This window comes from Lontra canadensis, unplaced genomic scaffold, assembly GCF_010015895.1.
Source record: "Lontra canadensis isolate GAN:19392208 unplaced genomic scaffold, GSC_riverotter_1.0 scaffold6, whole genome shotgun sequence".
NCBI classification, from domain to species: Eukaryota; Metazoa; Chordata; class Mammalia; order Carnivora; family Mustelidae; genus Lontra; species Lontra canadensis.
In genome coordinates, this window is record NW_022631000.1 from 3,064,745 (window position 1) to 3,089,098 (window position 24,354).

General features: G+C 39.7%; 2 protein-coding genes across 2 annotated transcripts in view; both read right to left on the reverse strand.

Moving 5' to 3' along the window:
• The window catches only part of ZBTB11 (zinc finger and BTB domain containing 11), a 30,037-nt gene extending 14,635 nt beyond the window's left edge, over nt 1-15,402 (reverse strand). The window contains exons 1-3 of the mRNA XM_032852079.1: nt 14,839-15,402; nt 7,748-7,983; nt 6,789-7,020 (exon numbers count right to left, since the gene is read on the reverse strand). Of these exons, the coding sequence (XP_032707970.1) occupies nt 6,789-7,020; nt 7,748-7,983; nt 14,839-15,148 (778 nt within the window). The 5' untranslated portion in view covers nt 15,149-15,402. The remainder of the gene's footprint in view (nt 1-6,788; nt 7,021-7,747; nt 7,984-14,838) is intronic.
• A 3,048-nt stretch (nt 15,403-18,450) lies between these two features.
• On the reverse strand, nt 18,451-23,649 carry RPL24 (ribosomal protein L24). The gene is made up of 6 exons (XM_032852081.1): nt 23,545-23,649; nt 23,345-23,420; nt 22,701-22,811; nt 20,453-20,589; nt 19,970-20,033; nt 18,451-18,571 (listed from the first exon to the last, which is right to left on the reverse strand). The coding sequence occupies exons 1-6, from the start codon at nt 23,547-23,549 to the stop codon at nt 18,491-18,493; spliced, it is 474 nt and encodes a 157-aa protein (XP_032707972.1). The 5' UTR covers nt 23,550-23,649; the 3' UTR covers nt 18,451-18,490.
• Between the last annotated feature and the right edge of the window lie 705 nt (nt 23,650-24,354).

Sequence of the window (24,354 nt, forward strand, 5' to 3'; positions counted from 1 at the left end):
GTCCCGCATCAGGCTCCTTGCTCGGCAGGGAGCCTACTTCTCCCTCTGCCTCTGCCTGCCATTCTGTCTGCCTGTGCTCGCTCTCTCTCCCTCTCTCTCTGATAAAATCTTAAAAAAAAATAAAACCTTTAAAAAAAAAAAAAAAAAGATGTGATCTCCAGCTGACCTGTGACCTGGACTCTAAGGCAAAGGCTCCTCACCCCCTCCCTGTCCTTGGAATGGGGGTGCCATTTGCCTTTCCTGCTCCCTGAGGCTGCTCTAAGGACATAACCATGAGACAGTGATGTGATACTGAAAACATCTATACTAATGTGATGCGACCCAGTTAAGGCATCTTTCTAATCTTTTAAGTTTGGTTTTGGGGAGGTTCAGAGATAAACTCATCTTGCTGCCACTTATATATGAGGCTTGTCTTGTTGTCACCCAAGACAAGCCTCATATATAAGTGCCCTTTGCTTATTAAAACTGCCACCTACCAGCTTGGAATGGTCTGCCTGTTTCTTTGGTACAGAGGCCAATTTCAGATTATACAAGGGAAGCTAATGGGAACCAAAAGAAAGAAAAATTATGACAGGGATGGACTTCCACATCCAGCAATATGGCCAACAAAGGTACCCTAATTTGACCTACTTACTTTAAAAAAAAGTGAGAGAGAGAGAAATATTTAAAGTATTTTAAATATACTTGGTACCCCAGCACTGAGTGAAGGATGTAAGAAATCCTTCCTGATTAGTCATGACCACAAACCAAGCTTAATTTGGTGGGATTTTTTGTTGAATATATAGCAGTTTCATAGTCAAAAAAATCCTCAGGCTCAGAATTTAAAGCAATCCCAGACTGGTAATGCCCTCAGCATTTTAAGAATCCAAAGTTTTCTCTGTGGAAAACACCTTCAACCCAGAACTCAAAACATTTCCCACAAAGTTTTAAAGAATATGAATTCATTGTGCACAGATTAAAAAAAAAAAAAAACCATAAGCAAGGCACCATGAACAAGAGCTAGTGGAAACAAACAGCATGAATCAAATCTGCAAATATTTTAAGTACTGCTATAATCAAATATTATAGCAGTGGCATATCACCAGTAAAGAGCAAAAGGTCATAAAAAGTAGCGCCCTAAGAGAGACATCTGAAAAAGAAGTACATGGAAAAGAGGCATGCCTGGCTGGCTCAGTCAGTAGAGCATATGTCTCTTCATCTCAGGTTTGTGAGTTCAAAGCCCCATGTTGGGTACAGAACTCACTTAAATAAAAATAAAAATTTAAAAAAAGAATGGAGAAGAGACTGGAATAAAAACTCAATAAATGAATTTAACAGCAAATGAAACACAGCTAAATAATGGGTCAATTAAAATTTTCCCGGATAATCTACACAGAGATAAATACAGAAGAGAAATTAAAGGTCACAGAATATAAAGTAAGAAATGTCTATCTAATTGGAATTCCAAAAGGTAGAAGAGAGAAAATGAGGCAGAAACAAGTTTTGAAGGCATACTGGCTGAGACTTATTCTCAACTGATTAAGTATAATCTCAATTTCTGGGTTCATGAAGTTCAACCATTTTTATGCAGGACAGTTGAAAGTCAAAGATCCTCATGCTAGATTAAGAACAAAATCCAGAAATAAGATGTTTAAAGAGAAATGTAAAACATAAAGATACAAAAAGGTTGAAGATAAAAGATGGAAGACATGCTAGGGAAATAGTAATGAAAATACTGTTCACGTATCTAAAAAATATTTACTAAAGCAGTCAAAATAGAAAAAAAAAATGTTTATAACAGCAGCCAACATTAGATTGTAGAGGTAAAAATCACCAACAAAGATAAAGAGGATCACTACCTAATAATAAAAGGGTATTTTATCCTAAATCAGTAACTCGAAATTTATATGCAACTTATATGCAAACAAACATGGCCTCAAGATACACAAAACAGGGGGCGCCTGGGTGGCTCAGTGGGTTAAAGCCTCTGCCTTAGGCTCAGGTTATGATCCCAGGGTCCTGGGATCAAGCCCCGCATACGCATACGGCTCTCTTCTCTGCAGGGAGCCTACTTCCCCTCCTCTCTCTGCCTGTCTCTCTGCCTACTTGTGATCTCTCTCTGTCAAATAAATAAAATCTTTAAAAGAAAAAAAAAGATACACAAAACAGAAACTGAAGAAACTCAGTAATATGCAAATGAATCACATTAATTAATATTCTAAAACACCTCTGTCAATAACTGATAGATCAAGCACACAAAATAATCAGTAAAGAATTAACAAGCCACAATAAATGGAATGTTGGTTCCAAATGAAAAGACTCACATTCTATTCAAGTAAAATGAAGCTTATAAAAATAGACCACATGTAGGGTTAAAAGCAACAAATCTGTAGTGTTAAAGGGAAACTTATAGACTCGATGCTTAAAACAGAAAGTCAGGAAGGCTGGGAGCTAATGGGTGAAAAGCATTATACTTAACAGTCAAAAAAAAGAGTAACGGGGCCCCTGTCTGGCTTAGTCAGCAGAGCATGTAACTCTTGATCTTATGGTTCTAAGTGTGAGCCCCATGCTGGGTGTACAGTTTACTTTAAAAAATAAAGACAGTAACACTCAAATACAGTAAAAGGCAGATTAATGAAGGGAAATCAGTTAAAAAAAAAAAAAGCTGTTCCTTTATTTTTTTAAACAATTTTTTGTTTTTTTAAGGATTTTATTTACTTATTTTAGGAGAAGCAGCACATGCAAGCAGAGAGGGACAAGCAAACTCTGAATTGAGCATGGAGCCCAACGTGGGGCTTGCTCTCATGTCCTTAAGATCATGACCTGAGCCAAAATCAAGAGGCCACTGCTTAACTTGACTGAGCCACCCAGGTGACCCAACAGCTGTTCTTTGAATGGTGTGTCAAGAAGAATTAGTCAAAACTTGGTAAGAGGTAAAAAAAGATTACCAGGTATTAAGAGCAGTGTTGAAGATGCACCACTGATTTAATGCTATTGACTAGACTATTTTACAACTCTGTAAAAAATAACTTACAGAAAAATGATAAAAATGCAAATGAGGGGATGGCTCAATAGGTTGATGTTCAGCTTTTGGTTCTGGTCAGGTCATTATCTCAGGGTTGTGAGACTGAGTCCTGCATTAGGCTCCAAGCTTAGCAGGGAGTCTGGTTGAGATTCTCCATCTCCCTCTGTCCTCCCTCCCCCAACTTATTCGCATGCTCGCTCTCTCTCAAAATAAATAAATCTTAAAGAAAGAAAGAAAGCTTGAATAACTCTCTAACCATTAAATATGCCAGATAAGTAGTTAAAAATCTTCCCTCCAACTCCAGTATAAGCCCAGGCAATTTTAGCCACCATTCTACCAAACATTCAAGAAAAAATAATGCTAATCCACAGTATATTTTAGTGTATCTAAAAATTGGAGGGAGCATACATTTTATAAGACTAGACCAACTCAGAGTGCCGGGGTGGCTCAGTCGTTGGGCATGTGCCTTCAGCTCCGGTCATGATCCCAGGGTCCTGGGATCGAGTTTCACATTGCATGGAAGGAAGTCTGCTTCTCCCTCTGACCCTCCCTGCTTTTATGCTCTCTTGTTCACTCTCTCTCAAATAAAATTATTAAAATCTTAAAAAAGAAAAAAAAGACTAGAGCAACTCAGATATCAAAACATGAAATTGTGAAAAAGAAAAATTACTTGTAAATATACGTGCAAATGTTCTAGACAACATTAGCAAACCAAACAGCAATTTATACAAAAGCTGGTAATAATATGACTAAACTGGATTTATTTCAAGAACAAAAAAACTGGCTTAACAGAAAATCCATGTAATTTCCTACATTAACAGAAGGGTAAGAATACAGGCAGTTTCAATAAATACAGAAAAAATACGTGTAAGTCAATACTGCTGGAGGAGGTCATCAAAAAGATTTGACTTCCAGCTGACCCTCAAGCTAGATGGACCCAGACAAGTGGAGGACTCCACCACTCCCCTGTTTCTGAAAGGTGTGTTTCACTTGCCTTCTCTGTTCCCAGAAGTTGCCCCCAAAATACATCTTTGAAATAGAAACTTAGTATTGAGGCCCTCTGGACTGGGTACCTGACTGAACCCACTTAAGGCCTCCTGAGTACCTGACTGAACACTGTTAAGGCCTCTATATAAACTTCTAAGATTCTGGCACAGAGATCTACTCATCCTGCAGCTGCCCCAAACAATCCTCATTAGTACTGGCTCCCTGTGCAGATTATACCTGGGAAGCTCCTCAGAGAATTACAAACCAGCACCCATTTTAGAGGGAATATCCTTAATGTTAAAACAGTAAAGGGTTATCTATTTAAAACATTTACCATGTCATATACTTCGTGGTAAAAAAGCACCTTCTTTAGAAATGGGAATGAGATAAGTAAACCCCCTATCATTTCTATTCAACTGGTTTTTTGAGGTCCTAGACAGCACTTTAAAGCAAGAAAAAAGTTTTCAAAATACAAAACCTGGAAAGGTAGAAACAAAACCAACACTATTGGCAGATAATTTATTTCATTATATGGAAAATTCCAAAGAATCTATAGGTAAATGACTGAATGACTAAGAGAATGTAGCAGTATTACTATATACAAAATATACACCCAAAATAAATCTGAAATTATATAATTTTAAGAAAAAAATATAATAGTTTCAAAACATATAAAGTATCTTGGAGTAATCCTACAAAAGGTGTTTCAGATTGTTAGGGATAACTCTAAAACTTTATTAATTCAATGTAATAAATGTGGGAGACTCCCCTTGCTATTATAAAGGTAAGGTAATTAAGACAAGTGAAAACAGTGTATGGAAAGACAACCAATAGACTAGAAGAAAGCCTAGAATCAGCATTGTGGGACTGTTTTGTTAAGAGAATCTGAATGGTGAACTGACAAAGAGGATGGGGTCTTCACTAGAGGGCTCTGAGAGAAGCGATGATTAAAATGGGAAAAAAATGAAATCAAACACCTATTTCACACCAACAAAAATAAACTGCAAACAGATTAAAACTTAAATATGAAAGAAAAACTATGAAAATTTAAAAAGAAAATCTATGAACATGTCTTTATGACAGTACAGAAAAATTTTTTACAAGCATAAACAAATAAAGGAAAACACAAATTAATTCAACTACATTAATTGAGTAATTTAAAAAGATGTACATTTTATCTTTTTATACTGTACATGTTTTATATTCCTTACCTAATATTAAAACAAAATAAAAACCATCTACTTTGCCTATTGAATTACATTATATTTGCTGCACAATATATAAAAATAAGCATATAGGATGAAAAATAAATGAGGTATTTCATTGGAATTTTAGGATGCTGTATTGCAGTTAATTGGGGCAAACACTTTATTCTCTAAGCTGCTGAGAAACTGAAAAGAACACTCACATACCTCTCTTCCTGCTTAAAATGCATAAAAGACGGAGAAGAAATCCCAAAGCTAACTTATATCAAAAGACTACATCTGTGATGAATTTTATTATTCAGATAGCCCAGTATAAGACATATTTTCTCCTAAGTCATCGAACCCAGAAAAAAGAAAATATCGCTCATCTAAAATGTAATGCAATCCTATGCTCCATGAAAATCTTTGCTCACCATTGTATCCCCAGAGCCTAGGCTGGTTCCTCACACATAGCAGATGCTTAATAAGTATTTTTTTTAATAATTAAACATAGTTACAGCAAAGAAAAAATACACGTTATTTGTCCTCCCAGAATAAGTGATTTTTAAAAGCATGAGGTAGGAGTGCCTGGGTGGCTCTGTGGATAGAGCATGCAACCCTTGATCTTGGGGTCATGAGTTTTAACTCCACATTGGGTGTGAAGTCTACTTTAAATAAAATATAATATATATATATATATATTTTATATATATATATGGTAGAAAAGGACCAGTGGTTAACTAAGTTAAGTATTTATACACCTGGATTAAGTCACTTTTTTGTTTCAGAAAAGGAAAATAATATTTTACACCGTGATATCAGTAATTCAGTAATCAGGAGTTACAGTAAGTTAATATTATGAAAAAAATGTATAAATAAGGTTACCTATTTTAATTCTTCCTAAATTTTCATTTGTTGACTCCTAAGCCAATATATAAGTTCTAGTGGGCCAAAAGAAAGTCAAATTATTCATTTACAATAACAATAAAAGCAAAGAAAAAAGCCACACCTAGAATTTTGATTAATGTATATTAACAGTTTTATTATTCAAACTAATGAATTCTAATAATCTTTAAAAATGAGAAACAACAGACCTTCAAAGGTGCTCTATTATTACATGTTCCACAACTAAGATACAGGAAGTATCTTTGACTTTTTAACAGTCAATTTTTAAATAACATATACACTTAGTGTAATGTAACACTGATGCAGTTATGGATTTCTCTCAAACTGTTTTTAGCTATGTTAATCTCAAAAATTTTTCTACTGCTACATTTGTCTCACCAAAGAGGTAGTGACAGAAAATGACAGGCTTTTCTATAATCCTACCTTGGAAACTTTGCTAAAAGGAAAGACTTTTTCAATTCAGCTTAGTGTACTACTACAGGTGGGCTTTTCCCACTGCAGCATAAATCCTGAGTTTCTAAGACAGACAGACACACACACACACACACACACACACACACCCCTTCTTCCAGTAGGTACTTACACACACATACACACCCCTTCTTCCAGTAGGTACTTACACACACACACACACACACACACACACACACACATCTTCTTCCAGTAGGTACTTATAAACAAAAGCAAGAGTATTAGAAAATTCTTACCAGAAAGATCCACCACTGCCTCATGACTGGAAACAGCTCCTTTCTCAATAAAAAGATCTCGAAAATATTCACTATTAGCTGACAAAACAGATTTATGAGCTTTGTACTCTTCTCCCTCAATTAACAAAGTAACATCACAGAACTGGTTGGAGAGTCTCTGTTCGTTGAGCTGTTTTAAGACAGCCTGACAATGTTTTGGAGAAGAACGTTTCACCACTCCTTTGGTGTCAACCTATCAAAATAAGTTTAAGACCAAGAGTTGTATTATATATCATTTGTATTTCTACCTTTAACAGAATTTAAAACATGACATGTTATTCACTTTTAAAGACACCATTAATTAATATGAAGAAAACAGTGAGATGTTACTATTTATATATTTAAACAAAAATTAAATATTTATTCTCTATATATTCAAGTATCTATATATTTTAAAAAACATTTATTATCTATATATTTAAATAGGTCATTCTCACTATTTTCTGCTGTGTTCATTCTACTTGACCCAGTGGAAACCTGCATCTCACTTCTTGCTGCCTCTTCTTACCAGTCAGAAACTTCATGATGTATAAAGTAATTGCAGGTAAAAAATAAAGGCCTAGCCAGTTTAATTTTACCTTGTTTCACGACCTAGAGACTGCTTCCAGAAATGTATTCTGTCTACCTGTACCAATATACCATTTAAAAAGATAGGAAGAATGATTAACAACAAACCAAGGAACTTCTGAAGAGAAGAAACAACAGGAATATTTATGATTAATGAAAAAGCAGTATTAGCATACTTTTAGTGTATGTAACAAGAGAGTGCATTACCTGAAACATTAAGTGCATTACTTAAATTTCCAACCTCAGTGCCAATAGTCAAGCCATTTCAGTACTTTAAGAAAAAAATTTACCAAGACTATAAATATTAATATATTAGTTACAGATGTTAAAGGTAGATGGAAATTTCCACTTACAAATACAAGTTCATGTTTTGATACTGGCTTCTTTTTTGCAGGCTTGGAGGCTGTAGTTGGAGGTGAAGTAAAATTGCTCAGATCATCTTCTGATTCATTACTTTCTTCTCCAGATTCAAGATCTAGTCCCAATTCTTCCAACATTTCTGAAGTATCTGATATTGGACGGGAGCGATCTAGTTTCTCCTGGCATTTGCTACACTGTTTAATGTAATCTTTCACTTGCTTTAATATGCCTATAATAAATATAAAAATAAAAAGTCAAATTTAATGCTGTTGTCATTTGAAAATTGAAATTATTTATTGTTGGTTAATTTATGTGTATTGATATATGTTTGAGTGCATACGTCCAGACACACACATGTCCCATAAAGTATGTAAAAATTAATTTTTTTAGGACATAAAGTACATTTTTTTCATAGATGGAAGGTTATAAATGATGGTTTGTATCCATGCTTATTTTTGTTTATTCCTAGTTATTCACTTCCCCACCATATAAGATGATTACATAACAGTGCCCCTTTCCATGTGCAACTCATTCATGCTAAAGGAACTACATGAAAATGCCAATATAACCTTCATGAACAGTAATATAATGTGGTTACCTCTCCAACCTACTATCAGGCCTGACCATGCAATATGCTTTGGTCAATGGAATATGAATAAATATAATGTGTGCCACATCTCAGAAGCTTTAAAAGGCACGGTTTCCCTCCAGGGCTCTGATCTTTGTCCCCTCTCTCAAATGACGGCATGTTCCAGATAAATGCCGTCCTTTAGAGCCCGAATTGACAGAGCCTGAAAAAGACAGGCGGAGTCAACTGCAACCTGAACTACAACCACAACTTGCAATGAAAGTATAAAATCAATCTCATTTTTGAAAGCTATGAGATTTTAGGGCTGTATGAAAAAACAGCATAAACAATCTAACAAAAGTTAGATTGTACACAAACCACTCACAAAACCCTATTCTGAATTTCAACTTCTAGCTCAGCATGTTGGGGTAGGGGTAAGGAGCAGTGAGGAACACCACTTGTAAAATAAGACCAATTAATTTCCATCCTACAAATGAGAAAATGAAGCTCTAGGAGGTTAAGAAACTTGTCCAAAGTCAATTGCTAAACTAAATTGCACAACTGGGCCTCCAAAATCCCTATGATTTTCAGTGTATTATGCTAACTTACACAGGAAGACAACTGTCCATCACTATGACAGAAAATTCTCTTCCCCACAATCCCCAAGTAAAACGTAAATGAAAGGCTCATTAATAAGCTAAAATGATATAGACAGTGAATTCCTAAAAAGAATTTCAAGATGTCAAATTATAACATGGTTCCTTGTACTTTCAACCTTCAGATAATATTCAAGCAATATTTCTCAAATTGTATTATGTCCCAGGGCACCTGGATGGCTCAGATGGTTAAGTGGCTGCCTTGGGTCAGGTCATGATCTCAGAGTCCTGGAATTGAGCCCCATATCAGGCTCCCTACTTGGCAGGAGTCTGCTTCTCCCTCTCGCTCTCCCTGCTTATGACAGCTTAATCTCTCTGTCAAATAAATAAATAAAATCTTAAAAAAAAAATGTCCTATACTTACTTAAAAATATACACTGGACTAATAAATTCAGAAAATTATACTCTCATTTAACATGCATATAATAGGTATTATTATATTCAAACCTCTGAGAGTTCTATAGTGAAGAAATATAATAAGAATTTGCCAAATTTATTCATTTAAAGACCCCCTTAAAAAAAAATAAAGACCCCCTTCCCCCCACCCCAAAACATAACTTAGGAAATAATGGGTTAGGGTTAAATAAAACTTCCATAAAAAGTGAATTTGCATGTGCACGTTTAGAGGACAACATATATTCTAACGTCTGAAAATGCTTAAGTCAATAAAAAGTCTATACCAGTATGAGGTATGTAGGAGCAGTTTAAAGAAAGTGATGAAAAGGCTGGAGGGATATATATATATTTTACATACAATTGAGAGTAAATGGAGGGGCGCCTGGGTGGCTCAGTGGGTTAAAGCCTCTGCCTTCGTCTCAGGTCATGACCCCAGGGTCCGAGGATTGAGCCCCGCATGGGGCTCTCTGCTCAGCAAGGAGCCTGCTTCCCCCTCTCTCTCTGCCGTCTGTTCTGCCTACTTATGATCTCTCTGTCAAATAAATAAATAAAATATTTTTAAAAAAGAATAGAAGACATGTAAGAGAATATATCTATTTTTTAAGATTTTATTTATTTGTGAGAGAGAGAAAGAGAGACCGCATGCACCCACGTACAGGCCATGGGGCTGAGGGGGAGGAAAAGGGACAAGCAGACTCAGCATTGAGCAAGAAGCCTGATGTAGGACTCGATCCCAAAACCCTGAGCTTGTGACATGAGCCAAAATCAAGAGTTGGAAACTTAACTGACTGAGCCACCTAAGCTTCCTGAGAATATGTATTTCGAAGTAAAAAACAAAAAACGTGGAAATTTCCATGTTCACAATAAACAAAGAAGAAGGCATTGTTTCCCCTAATTAATTTTGGCTATATTTCCAAACATTTTATGATTCTACACAGTTCAATATATTCTGCATACAGCATAAGTCTGATTACACTATAAACTGGTTAAGTTCAAATGGTATTGGAGAAAATACAAATGAAGCATTTGAAAAGGATGAAAATAATAAAAACTGCAGGAAAAAATTATTAATGTATGATAGTCTAACAATTGTCTCGAAAGGGACTGGGTATGTTTCAAATCCTTTCATCTGAGTGTTAATGTTTTGATGGGATCATCTTAAATTTAGCTTTATAGATTCAGAAACCTGACCTCTTTAGTTAATCCAGAATTGATTAAGCTGAAAGACTGATTCTGGTTAACCACTAAAAGGCATCAATGTATAAATGTAGTTAATTTACTACATTACTGCAAAGCGTTGAAACTACTTATGCAACAAAATCTGAATCCACTAACTAGCTCTGTGACCATGGCCAAGTTGCTAAACCTCTCTATGCCTTTGTGTTATCAGCTATAAAACTGGATAACAATAAGGTGCTGCTGTGATTGTTAATATTTATAAAACTCTTTGAACAATATATGACACATAGTTACTACATAAGTATTTGTTAAATACAGTAATAATCACTCATCAACTTCTACGGTACTAAAAAACAAAACAAAAAACAAAACAAAAACCAAAAACCCACATAAAACACCAAGTTACCATTAAAAGATTCTTCACTGAGCACAGAATAAAAAAAAAAAAACCACCAAAAAAATAAAGATGAAAGACCTTAGTGGGTAGTTGTCTAATAAAACAACTTGAGAAACAGTTTCTTTAGAGCAGGTTTCTCAACCTTCGTGGTGTTGACATTTTGGGCCAAGATCATTCTTGTTGGGAGTCGGGAGGGGTGCAAAGGTCTTTGCTGTCCATTCTTACTCTAGAAAGTTTAGGAGCATTCCTGACCTCTCCTCAACTACATGTCAACAGCAACACCTCAACCACCACCACCTTCACCCCCAGTTATGACAACCAAAATTGTCTGCAGACACAGCCAGACGTCCCCTGAGAGGCAAAATCGTCCCTGGGGTGGGAACCAATGCTTTAGAGATCTATTTGCCAAACTGAACAATCTGCTCCTGTCAGCTGTTCAAGAACCTCCTTCCCTGTCAGTTTTGGATACAATGACCACCCCCAGTTCGGGGGCTCCCACTTCTAGCTCCATAGATTTTAGTTCTTCCTTCTTTGTTTTCCTCAAAGAGGTTACAATGGCTAGTTATACCTAATATTTACAAAGACCCAGTTTTTGGTGGGTTTTCTAGAGATTACATCCTCCTCTTCTAGACCAAATAACAGTGGAATCCATTTATCCCATAGTATAAACAAAAATAATGCTTTTGGAAGCATTTCACTGTAAATTCCCCACCCATCAGCATCTGACTGAGGCAAGGGAGAGAATCATTTATTTTGAAACTGCACCACATAATTCAATACAGGATAAAATAAGAGGATGTGTGTGTGGCGGGGGGGGGGGGACGCAAGAATATTTATTAACATTTTACATCCCAAAATGTGCTATATGTAAATGTCAGGCACTCTCCTTCTCTTTCTCTCAAGTTTTTCAACTATGCTCAAAGGAGGGAAATTGCTACAAACCTGCCTGAGCACTAGAATATAACTTATGATGGCAGCATTCCAAAAAAGCAAAATATATAATGAATCTCAGTAAACTGTCCTTGATACAACTTCTGGTGGAATGACTCTGGAATAGTTCTTTTTTTGGCACCTACACTGATCAAATCTAAAGCTTTCAGATAAACAGATACAACTATGGCTCTGGAATATGTATATTTTGAGTAGAAACAAGTAAACAACCCAAGTGTTCATGTATTAAATATCAAAATGAAGAGCTATTAAAAAAAAAACGTTTTAAAATGAAAATCTAATAATGGGAGGCAAACTTCTCTGATGCTTATTATGAATTCTTATTATTTTTTCAAGTAAATTATGCCCAATGGGTGGTCTGAACTCATGATCCTGAGATCAAGAGTCACATGTTCTATGGACTGAACCAGGTAGGTCCTCCAAATTTTTATTTTAAAGGAAGAAGTACTAAAATAATAAGTAATGAGATCATCAAATAACAAAAACTCATTAATGTTAAAATAGCATTTTATGAAAAATCACTATTTTCCCAAACAAAACAAAATTAGTAAGAAAAGGGGTACTACTTTACATTTTTGAAAATCTTCTTAATGTGTGGCTCAACAGAAGACAGATCATCATATATGCTTCTGCATTCAATTTAATACCATATATCATATGTCACGGAGCTTCTGGAAAACTCCACTGTATACCTGGGAGACAATGAGTAAAAAAGGCAAATAATGCCTTAGAATTATCATTAAAATAATTGACTTTGTGGATCTTCTGAAAGGATCTCAGGGCCTCCCTTGCCAGGGGTTTAGTACCATAATTACTGTACTTCAAGAATAGCTATCTAGTTGCTTAAGGACTTTTAATTTTACAAATGTATACAAATAACAAATGTATCTCTTTCATTTTTCAATTAAACGTAAACATGGTCTCAGTTGTCTAAAACACTGCACACCAAAAAACAAACCCCCGCCGCCCCATCAAATTTCATTCACTATCATACAAAGATAATAAATTCAGGGAAGGGTATTTTTTTTTTTAAGATTTTATTTATTTAAGAAAGAGAGAGTGGGTGATAGAGAACAAGCACGGGGAGCTGCAGAAGAAGAGGGAGAAGCAGGGAGCCAGATGCTGGACTCCATCCTAGGACCCCAAGATCATGACCTGAGCGAAAGGCAGACGCTTAATCGACTGAGCCACCCAGGGGTCCTGGGAAGGAAAATTATTAACACTAAACCCTTACAGCACCATATTAGCAGTGGTTAAGAGTGTGAAATTACAAAGGTAACTGCGGGACCTCTGACATATAATCTCCTGGTACTTTTAGCTTTCTCACCTGTAAAATAGAGCTATAAATGTTTCCACCTTACAAGGTTTTATCAAGATTAAATGAGTGAAAAAAAAACTAAGAGCTCAGAGCTACACCTGATGTAAAAATCTGATCAAGCTTACTTTTAGCTGTAATTGTCATTTTTAATGTGTCATAAAGTATTTAAAATTTTTTTTTTCAAGTGATTTCTACAATCCAGGGTGGGGCTCGATTTTACCACCCGGAGATTAAGAATCAGATGCTTCTTGGACTGAACTAGTCAGGCACCCAAAGATGTCATAAAGTATCAAACCTGAAACATTTGCTCAAGAAAACCAGGTCTGACCAAACCAGCCCTAACAAAATGCAATTGCTCCGCATTCACCCCTCAAAATTTTTTCCCTTTAGAGGAATCTCATTCAAATATTAGTTTAAAATAGAAAATAAATTACGGGAAAACACTTAAGAAGACAAGAGCTGGACCGTTTTTGAAAACACGAAAGAACTCTAAGGAACAAAAGAAGGACTACCCCTTAGTTTGTCAATAGGCTTGATGACAAAGTTCATTAACAGAAAACAACTTCAGAAAGTATTGAGTAGTCTAGTTTCTTTACTCACAGATAAGTAACCAAGACTCCTAACTTCTCCAGAGCCATAAGGAGAGTGAGAGGCTGAATCCTTCCAGACATAACGGCTTATCAGGGCCTGCAAAACTTTCACTGATTCCAACTGAACAGTGTCCACGTAAATGAATGTAAATCAACTTTGTGGACAGTGAGAGAGGTAAAGACCCTTGTCCTCCTTCCCTTGCCTGGTTCCCAAGGAGTCAAGATAACTTGAGAACAGTTATTTCCTGACTATTACAAACACAGTAACCGTATCTTTTCTGGGTATACATAGTGCCTCAGAGTTTCCAAAGAGCTTTTCACGGTATCAGAGGGAAGGACATGAAAACATTCAGAATGAAGGGTATCTGTTATTCTTTACATAGAATCCTTGCCTCATAATCGAAGTTGGAGATGGCTGTTCCCAGACAGTCCCTTCAGATCACCTCTGCGCACAACTGCCTTACTGCTTATTTACGCCACAGTAGCACAATTTGAGGAATACGCGCAGGCAGGTCCAGAGAACCTCAAAACCGCAGGCCAAAACCCAGCGGAAACGGCTGGAGCAAACAGCCCTGGCTTCGTCCCTCCCCCAGACCATCAGCACAACAGGGTTTTAGCAGACGCGACTGCCGCTCCGCACCGCCATCGACCCCGCCTTCCAGAAGCGTCCCGAGAGGGCGGGAGCCACCGCCTCCTGCGCAGCAAGGAGGCGGGCTCGCCGCCGCCCGCGCCGCCCGGCCCCTCCCGGAGGCTGGCCCGGCCCCCGGGGAAGCCCCCTTCGCCCCACCCCGGGCCAGGGCCCGCCCCCAGCTTCCCAGGCCTCCTTCCTGTGGGAAGTGCGGCTCTTTTCGCGTCCCCCACCCTCTCGGCTCCGCCTGGCAGCCGCTCCGCCGGCGAGCGCAGGTTGGCCCGACGAGGGGCGTCTGGGACCCCCAAACTCGCTCGTGCACGAACAGGCCCGCCTCTGCCAGCGGGCCTTGCCTGGGCAACAAGCCGCCGCCCGCCCCCTCGCCACGGGCGAGGTCCTACCTCGCCACCAGTAAGTCTTGGACAAGTCGTGCCAGGTCTGATGCCGGGTGTGGTGAGTGCCGCCGGGGCCCAGGTGCGCCGCCTCGATGAGCCCCCGGCGCCTCTCCGGCTGCAGCACCACCTCCAGCTCCGCGAAGGTCTTGCGGTGCCGCTGCCGCCGCTGGTAGTACAAAGTCCCACCGCGCACCACATAGCAGGCAGCTGCCTTGCGGATTTTACGCTTGACATTGCCCTCGGTGCCCGGCGCATACGGCTCACGCTCGTTTGTCAGGTAGCGAAGAATGGCCCGGTAGCTTTCCTCGCTTGACATCGCTGACGGCGGCTCCCTGAGGGCGCCTGTCAGTGGTGGGGGAGGAAGACAGCGCACTAGCTCCGAGCGGATGCAACAGCGGCGGTGGCACTGTAGGGAGGAACGGCTGTATCAGTGGTGAGTGCTCTTCGACGGCGCCCGCAGCGCGAAGGGAGAACGGACGAATTGGTAACCAGGGGGAACTGCACTTCTCCAGCGCGCGGGATCCGCTGGCGACTGACAAAATGGCTGCTGCACCACCGGAAGTGACGTGATCAAGGGCATTGGGTGAGGGGACTGAGTCCTGATTGGAGCGCACTGGCTTTCTGGCTTGAAGAAGCCGACCGAGTGACGTGAGGACTGCGGGCGGACATTTTGGAAGCGGGTAGGCCCTTCCTGGGAGACCAAAGTCGCTTCGAGCAGACATCTTAAGTCCTGGCAGTTTCCCCTTTTTTTTTCCCCCTCTTTCCCATGCTCTGAGCACGTGTAGGAGTTGGTGGGCTGTTGTTATCTTGTCCGAGGTACGCCGAGATGTAGAAGAGTCTGTTTTTGCCCCGCCTACCTTCTGAGATCCCCCGACAACAGGAAAGCATCAGATTTTGAGGTTTTTAGTAAAATGTAAGCCTATGGACGCCAAGACCAAAGACAGCCCATTCACATGTAAAGGAATTATCAGTTAACGTTCAAAATCCAAGTCCCTTAATGATAGTACTTAACGTAATTTCTAAATTTAAACTGTTGGCTCCAAATCACGCATGGAATAGTCGGGATTTTTCTGGAATAATCGTACATAGGGGCAGTTTTCTATATATTAAGGTAACGATGTTGGCAACGAGTGGGGAGGCGTAGCTAGCACTCTTGCGGCCTAATTCGCACATATTTTTACATAAATTTAGGGGGAAATTCTCAGTTTTACACCCAGTACTTAGTGAATGCACAAAAGGCTGAGGCGACTTGAACTCCATTTTCCAGTGTGCATTGAGTCCTGTTTCACACTTTTAGCGGGTAGCCCAGAGGGATGGCTGCTGTCACCCCTCCATGTCTTTAATCTGCAGCTCAGACAAGACCACAGGTCTATGACATCCTGCTTGACAAGGGGTTAGGTACTGACAGTGCTTTATTGGCGCTTGAGAACTCCTGGCCAACCCCTCCTCCTCAGGCTGGAGTCGGCAGTCCTTGGGTGAGGCTCTTTTGTGGGGAGAGGTTAGGGGCAGACAACAGGTGAATGCACTGGGCTCAAAATACAGGATTGCACCCAGTCTCTGTAGTACTTGTGGGTGGGGGTTGCAGGAATTAGCAGATGGCTTAGATACTTGAGGAGCATCCTTGAACATCCTTGAATGGCTGTAGATAAGTAAGCTCTGAGTCACAGAACGACCAGATACGGAATTTATTTAGGGTCACTCAATCCATAGACAGTTCTAGAAGGAAGAATTAGAAGGTGGAGATGCGCCCCTACCCTCCCTGGGGTGGGGCATCCAAAGCAGATATTCAAATCAATGCTTCAAGAACTGTGTGCTGGGTCAGCACCATCACTCTTCAGCTGTGAAATGGACCCCCTTTAAATTTAAAACATATTTTAAATAAAAATTTAACAAACTGTGTAAGTGAATACAAAAAACTTAAATCCCCTTACACCCAATTCAGTTTTTGCCAAACAAAACCAAAACTGTAAAAGCATTGTGAAGCCCACCATACTTGGATTCGCCTCTGTACCTTTGCGCCAATACGAAGAAAAAGATCTTACAGGTGGTCTAATTGGTCTAAAAGCTAAACTTACCATCCAACAGTTATTCAGTGTTTATTTCTAGCTCCTGCTGGGCAGCAGGCTCCCCAGTAATCAAGGTAATTAGAATTGGCAGTTTCATTGTATTAAGATGTAAAGCAGTTCTTTAAAAGAACTTTGTGTCCAAACTTTAGAACTCTGTAACTTTAAATTCAAGTTGGGTATTTTGACTGGTTAAGCTTTCCTTGTTAATAGGTAAATAATGATTTATTTTTCCCTGTAATTTCATAAACACTACCACAATAAAAATGATCTTCTCCCCAAGCAAAAGCTTAAGTTTCTAAACCAGAGCCAGTCTATCTTGCATATTTTTTTAGGATTGATTTTACACATATTTTTAGTATTCAAATCCCCCCAAAGGACTATTTATTCCCAACACCTAGTACAATGCTTGAATTTAACATCACCTCCACAGAACAATCATTAGTTCCATCACCTTGGATAGAATGTAGGTGTGTGTGGAGAGGGTGGGATGTGATTTTTACCTTTACCTAAGTATTCTATGTATAAAACCATGTTTCTCAAATGAGGATGAGGCTTATTCACTGTTTACAGTCTTAACTTGGCAGCATGGAACGCAAGATAATCTACCTTATACGAAGTGGAAGCCTTGTCTTTTTTTTTTTAAGACTATTATCTGAGAGACACAGAGTACATGCAAACAGCAAACAAGGAGAGGCAGAAGCAGGCTCCCTGCTAAGTAGGGAGCCCAACGCAGGGCTCAATCCCTTGAACTGCAGGCATCCCAGAGCAAGCCTACTTTTTCTTTTTAAAGATTTGTCAGAGCACAAGCAGAGGGAGAAGTAGACTCCCTGCTGAGCAAGGAGACCAATGTGGGACTCCATCCCAGAACCCTGGGATCACAACGAACCGAAGGCAGACACTGAACCAACTGAGCCACCCAGGCATCCCAGTGCAGGCCTATTTTTTTTTTTTTTTCAAGATTTTATTTTACAGAGATCACAAGTAGGCAGAAAGGCAGAGAGAGAGGAAGGGAAGCAGGCTCTCTGTTGAGCAGAGACGCAGAGAGCCTGATGCGGGGCTCAATCCCAGGATCATGACTGGGTGAAGGCAGAGGTTTTAACCCATTGAGCCACCAGGGCACCCCTGCAGGGCTATTCTTAACTCTAATTATTACTCTTCCTTATCACAATTTACACACAAGTATTTCTTAAACATCAGGTTACCATTTTTCTTTTTGCAATTTTAACCATGGTTCTAATTCCCAGCTCAACAAACTATCTTGGAAAGTTGTTAAGGTTATTCTACTCATATGCTAATGAAATTGTACTCTTCATTTAAGCTTATTTTCTGGAAGCAAGAGATTAATAGTACAGTTGAAGTTTTAACCACTTCTAACTCAGCTATCAACTAATGGTAAGAGATGAAATACCAGTGAGCAAAAGGCAAGCCCAATACAAAGATGTGTCTACCATGGAAAAGGGTACTCAATAAGAAAATAATTAAAAAGATTAGTTCGGCTATTAAATGTAGGCCCAATACATTCCCTTTTCAGAGTAAAAATAACCACAATATAGTTATAGTCAGATGTTTATTTAAAAATCTGATCCACCAACTCAGCGTTTTCCACCAACTCGGGGTGCAGAAACCTTCACAGGCTTCACAATCTTTTGCTTAGGTGCTGCCTTCGTGGGAGCCTGTAAAAAGATAACGTTATGTGGCATTATTCCATGCAACTTTTTTTTTTTTTAATATTTTACTTATTTATTTGACAGGAAGGGAGAGAGATCACAAGCAGGCAGGGGCTGGGGGAAGCAGGCTCCCTGCTGAGCAGAAAGCCCGATGGGGTGCTCAATTCCAGGACCCTGGGATCATGACCTGAGCCTAAGGCACAGCCTCACCCACTGAGCCACCCAGGCACCCTCCATGCAACTTTTTAAAATCACCTTGCTCATGTCCAGATTCTCTATGTATTCTAGATTTTCCTTATTATATATTTAACTACATTCCCAATATTCTTAAGAGTCACCCTCCTCCTTCAAGCAGTGAGTCTCAATTATATGGTTTCGCTTACTTGTGGAGCATAAGGAATAACACAGAAGACATGGGGAGACAGAGAGAACTGAGGTGGGGGAAACTGGAGGGGGAGATGAACCATGAGACACTGTGGACTCTGAGAAACAAACTGAGGGTTTTGGAGGGGAGGGAGGTGGGGGGTCGGGTGAGCCTGGTGGTTGGGTATTATGGAGGGCACATATTGCATGGAGCACTGGGTGTGAACAATGAATTCTAGAACACTGAATTAAAAAAAAAAGTCACCCTCCTCCTGAGAAGTTAAAAGTCCACTTCTATGTATGTAAATGAAGAAAAAAAAAAAAAGATATCACAGACTGGAGGGATTAAGTGAGGAGATATGTGTGTGGGATCCTGAACTGTGTCCTCAGAACAGAAAAAGGACATTCTTAGTCACCTGAGACCAATGGCTGTGAAAATTTTACTATGGTTATTTAAACTGGTAACACTGAGAAAAGCTGGGCCAACCCTGTACTGTTACTGAAAACTTTAAAAACAAAAGCCACCTTTATTTTCCCCTTCCCCAATTTTTGTCTGGAAAAGGACCTCTGAAATCTCCCACCCAGAAACCAGTTATGGGGGCGCCTGGGTGGCTCAGTGGGTTAAAGCCTCTGCCTTTGGCTCAGGTCATGATCCCAGGGTCCTGGGATCGAGCCCCACATCTGGCTCTCTGTTCCACGGGGAGCCTGCTTCCTCCTCTCTCTGCCTGCCTCTCTGCCTACTTGTGATCTCTGTCAAATAAATAAATAAAAATATTTAAAAAAGAAAAAAGAAACCGGTTATAAACATCATTTTCATTGAAGCTTTGTGCTGAATTCCTTAAAAACTTGAAGCTTTTATTAATCAATATTTGAATTAAAAATCAATTTTCTTGTTACTTATTTATTTTTTAAAGTAATCTCTATACCCAACATAGGGCTTGAGTTCACAATCCCAAGGTCAAGGGTCACAGGCTACATGTGAGCTAGCCAGGACCCCTCCTGTTACTTTAAATAAGAAATCCAAGACAATCTCACAATTACCTTAGCAGCAGCCATTGCTGTCTTTTTAGATGCTTGCTTAGCCTTTTTTGCTTCCTTGGCAGCCCTGTGGAGTTAAAAATAACTTAAGGTAATGTGTTTTACTCCTTCAGAGTACAGTTTATTAACAAGGGGCTAGAGTGTTTTGGGTAAGAATTATCATATTCCTTCCCCATCTGCAATTATTTGTAGGATAAATCCAAACAATTTGTCAATAAATGTCATTAACCACCAAGTCAGCTTAACAGAGATTAGCAATGGTGCAGTAGCTTTAATTGCATAAAAAATTTCAACAAGTCATTAAGTATATACTATATTATAAACTTCTGCATTATTAAACTTTTAATATTTATGACTGGCAATTTCTATATAGATGCAAGTATCAAAACACAAAATAACATAAATTAGATTCCTATGTCTATAAATCTGAACATAACCTATAATCCATCCCAAAAGCTGAAATCCTCATAATGAAGGCTTCCTCACCTGATGGCCTGTTCTCGTTGCGCCTTCCTAACTTCAGGTTTCTGATTCCTCTTGGCCATTATATCAGCTAGAGATGCACCAGTGATGGCCCTCTGGAATTTGACTGCACGGCGGGTTCTTTTTTTTTGAATTTCTTCCTACAAAACAAAAAAATGGAGTGTACTTATGAACCTTGCTTCATGAACATGGGGGAAACAAAATCTTAAGATTTTTATTTATCTGTCTTAGTAAGCTTGGGCTACTACAACAAAATACCAGACTGAGCACCTGATAAACAACTTTTTTTTTTTTTTTTTAAGGTAAGAACACTATTCCCATTCCTGAGGGCAGAGCATCCTAAAGGTCTCACCTCTTAGTATCATCACTCTGGGAGTGAGATTTCACCATATGAATTTAAAGGGTATACATTCAGAGCATAGCAATATTCAACAAAAATAATTCATGCAATCATTTGAAAAGAAATATATAAAATACTACAACAGGCAGATAAACTTTCTAATTATAATTAGTTAAATAATCTCTCACAAATCCTGGCCATTTTTTACTACTTTAAAAAGACAAAAGTAAAACTCTTGATGAAGTTTACTGGATGGTACTTCAAAAGTTTTTTTTTTACTTCAAGATTTATTTATTTAGGAAAAAGAGGGGGGAAGCATGTGTGTGTGAGTGAAAAGGGGCAGAAGAGGAGGGATAAAGAATCCGAAGCAGAGTCTGCACTTGGAGCCCAGTCGGGCTCAATTCCACAACCATGAGACCATGACCTGAGCAGGAAGCAGGAGTCAAGAAGATTTACCGACTGAGCCACCCAGGTGAGCCACTTCAAAAGTGATTTCAGTGAGACTGTTTAAGGTAAACAATTTACTTCTGGAAAAAAAAGAAACTATCAAACCTCAACTCACCTATTTTATTTTTACCTGAAGTACTGTCACTGGAAGAAAGTCAACTGGAAAATGACTTAATATAAGAAACCTACCAAGTATTATGGAATGTCCAGGAATCAAGACAGTGAAATTCCAACTTTTGCTAATAAAATATACGTAACATTAACCATCTTAAAGCATTTGTAGGTGTGTAACTCAGCAGCATTAAGTACATTCACAATGTTGTGTGTAACTACCACCACTGTCCATTTCTGTAACTTCATCATTCCGAACTCTACATCCATTAAACAGCCCTCCACCATTCCTCCCTTCCTCTGCCCAGCCTCTGGTAACCTCTACTTTGTCTTTTTATGAATTTGCCACTAGGGGTACCCCATAAAGGTGGAATCGTATGTTATTTGTTCTTCTGTATCTGGCTTATTTCATTTAGCATAATATCTTAAAGGTTAATCCATACTGGCTAGTTACCAGCTTTTTAAGATGAATAATACTCCATCATATGTATGTAACATTTTGTTATCCATTCACCCACTTATGGGCCATTTCCATCTTTTGGCTATTGTGATTAACAGCGCTATGAACATTGGCATAGAAATGATCTGTATTAAGTTCCTGCTTAACAGTTTTCTTGGGTATATTTCTAGAAGTGGGGTTGCTGGATACAGTTCCATTTAATTTTGAGAAACTGAAATTATCTGCACAGTGCTTGTACCATCTCACATTCAGCAATGCACAAAGGTTCTATTTTTCCCACATCCTCAGCAACACTGGTAACACCCCACCCCCTTTACTGGATAAGGACTGTCCTAATGGATGTGTCAAATCTACTTTTAAGTTAGAAATGTTTTCTTCCTCTGAACTCCCACAAGATCTGTGCTGTCTTTCACCCAGGAGGTGTTCACTAAAATATCCCAAGCCTCCTGAATACTAACCCTACTGCCATGGCGTTTTTTTTCCTCAAAATTCTCCAACAAGCTAAAGAGCACTTCAAAATACATTCAGTCTTGAGAACAAACTAATATGCTACAAGATTCCACTGATACCCATTAGGACTAATCCTACAAACATATTCAAAACCAAGGTGCCATACTATTTAATTTCTACCCATTGGAACCCCTTAATTACCTCCACAGTGCCTTATAACTCAAGTGTGCATAATGTCATTTATCGGACTCTGGCAAGGGGATGCTTTCAAATTTCAATTCAACATTCCTGTGAGCCTGTGATGTATAAGGAGATTTTGTAATCACTCATGCTTTACAGCGTTAAGGGCGCTTTCCCAGACTGTCTCATTTACTACAATTTCACAGAGCAGCAACTGATGCTTAAACTTCAGAGCCCCCAAGATCGAACTGCACTGTACTTACCGATTGTCCCTTTTTGTGCTTTCTTCTGTAGAGGACAGTCCAGTTTATCTGTCGAGGATTCCTCTTGGAAAGGAATGCGGATTCGCATTTTGCGTTAAGAAACTGGAAAACCTGTAGAAAGTTCAAAGTCACCTACTCAACTAAGGAACGCGGGAAGCTGAGCTTGGAACTCTCAATACTCTAGTTCTGTCTCATTTGTCCCACAGAGACCAACAGGCCTGGGTCACACAACTTGGGGTGCCACCGCGAAGGCTCTGGGGTTTGTCCTGTCTTACATAGAAAGCGGGAAACCGAAGCTCACACCGCAGGAGAGGGCGGGGTATCAAATTCCAGGAGGCATCTAGCTCCGGTCCCTACCGGCATTAAGAGGACGTGGTCCCCCTAAAATAGCCACATACTTCGGCTGCCCATTTCCCGGACATCTGAGTTACCCAAACTCCTCATTTCCGACCTCACATTAGATCAAACCTCAAGAATGGTGTTTACTTAGAAGCTTCTGATGCTAACAACCACTGCCCACACGGTCCCGGAAACAAGCCTTTCAGGGACCGAGAAAGACGCGGTAAATGAACACGCTCAGACCGAATTAGACCGGTCTCTCCTCTTAAGAGCACAAGCTGCGTTTGAGCGACGTGGCCTTTCACCTTCCCGTCGGTCCTGGCGTAGCGCCTGCCATGTCCGGGGTAAATCTTGTACCCACTGAAACTGCACAGCTCGACCCTATAACAAAAAGCGAAAGCCCATTAGGGAGGGTGTCTACGGCAAGGAGAAGCCAAGTCCAGAACGCGGGAGAGAAGCTATGCCCGAGGATGGAAGCGGATTGGGGTCCCAAGCTCTTGCTCACTTCATAGCTGCGGCAGCCACGAAGAAGGAAAGATGGTGAAGAGAAAGAGAGGATCATGGGAAGAAGCCTTATAAGGCAGTAGGGCAATCTCCTCCCCCAAGTCCCTTCGCTAACCCCCGCGCTCAGTGATGACGTCTATCACCGCAGCCTTTTTCCTCTGGAAGCCGAGCGGGTTCTCGGAGCAAGAGGAGGTTTGACGGTCGCTTAGGCTGGTGGTTGTTTTGTGAGTCATTCTCTCTCCCGTGGCCAAGTGTCCTAGAGCCATCGTCCTGCTGCATGGAATGTGAACTCCATAGTGTAGTGATCTACAGACAATACCCACAGGTAAAACTTAAAGTCACATTTTGCCTTCCATGTTTGCCCATTTCCACAACCAACACAATTAAATTTTATTGTTTCACTTTTGGAAAATAGTAATGACATCTGAACTGTCTCCCACGCCTTGCTAATCGAATTGTACATGACGGCGCCTTGCATTAATTATGATTAACATTCATTGAGTTCTCTTTCTGTGCCAGGAATTATGCCAAATAATTTACATTAGTTTATTCAGGTTACAAAACCCCTATTAACCGCTGAAGCACTGCAAAATGACAGCTGCCTGTCTGGGAAAAGCTAGATTTCAACTTCTGCATACTGCAGTCCAGGGACTGGTGGTTGGTTGCACAGAGAAGGGAAAAGCTTTTGTCTGGAGACCTGGAAAAGGGAGCTCTGGCCAAGCCCACTTCTATTGCTCAAGCAATAGAAGCCAATGCTTCTATTGCTTGAGCCCTTAAGTGACGCTAGAAACTAGCGTGTTGGGAAGTGGCA

Excerpts from the sequence above, each read along its gene's own strand:
- RPL24 (XM_032852081.1), bottom strand. Across the intron at positions 22,812-23,344 it reads ACGCCAGGACCGACGGGAAG|GTTTTCCAGTTTCTTAACGC; the intron begins GTGAAAGGCCAC and ends AACTTTCTACAG. Across the intron at positions 18,572-19,969 it reads CAGCAATGGCTGCTGCTAAG|GCTCCCACGAAGGCAGCACC; the intron begins GTAATTGTGAGA and ends ATCTTTTTACAG.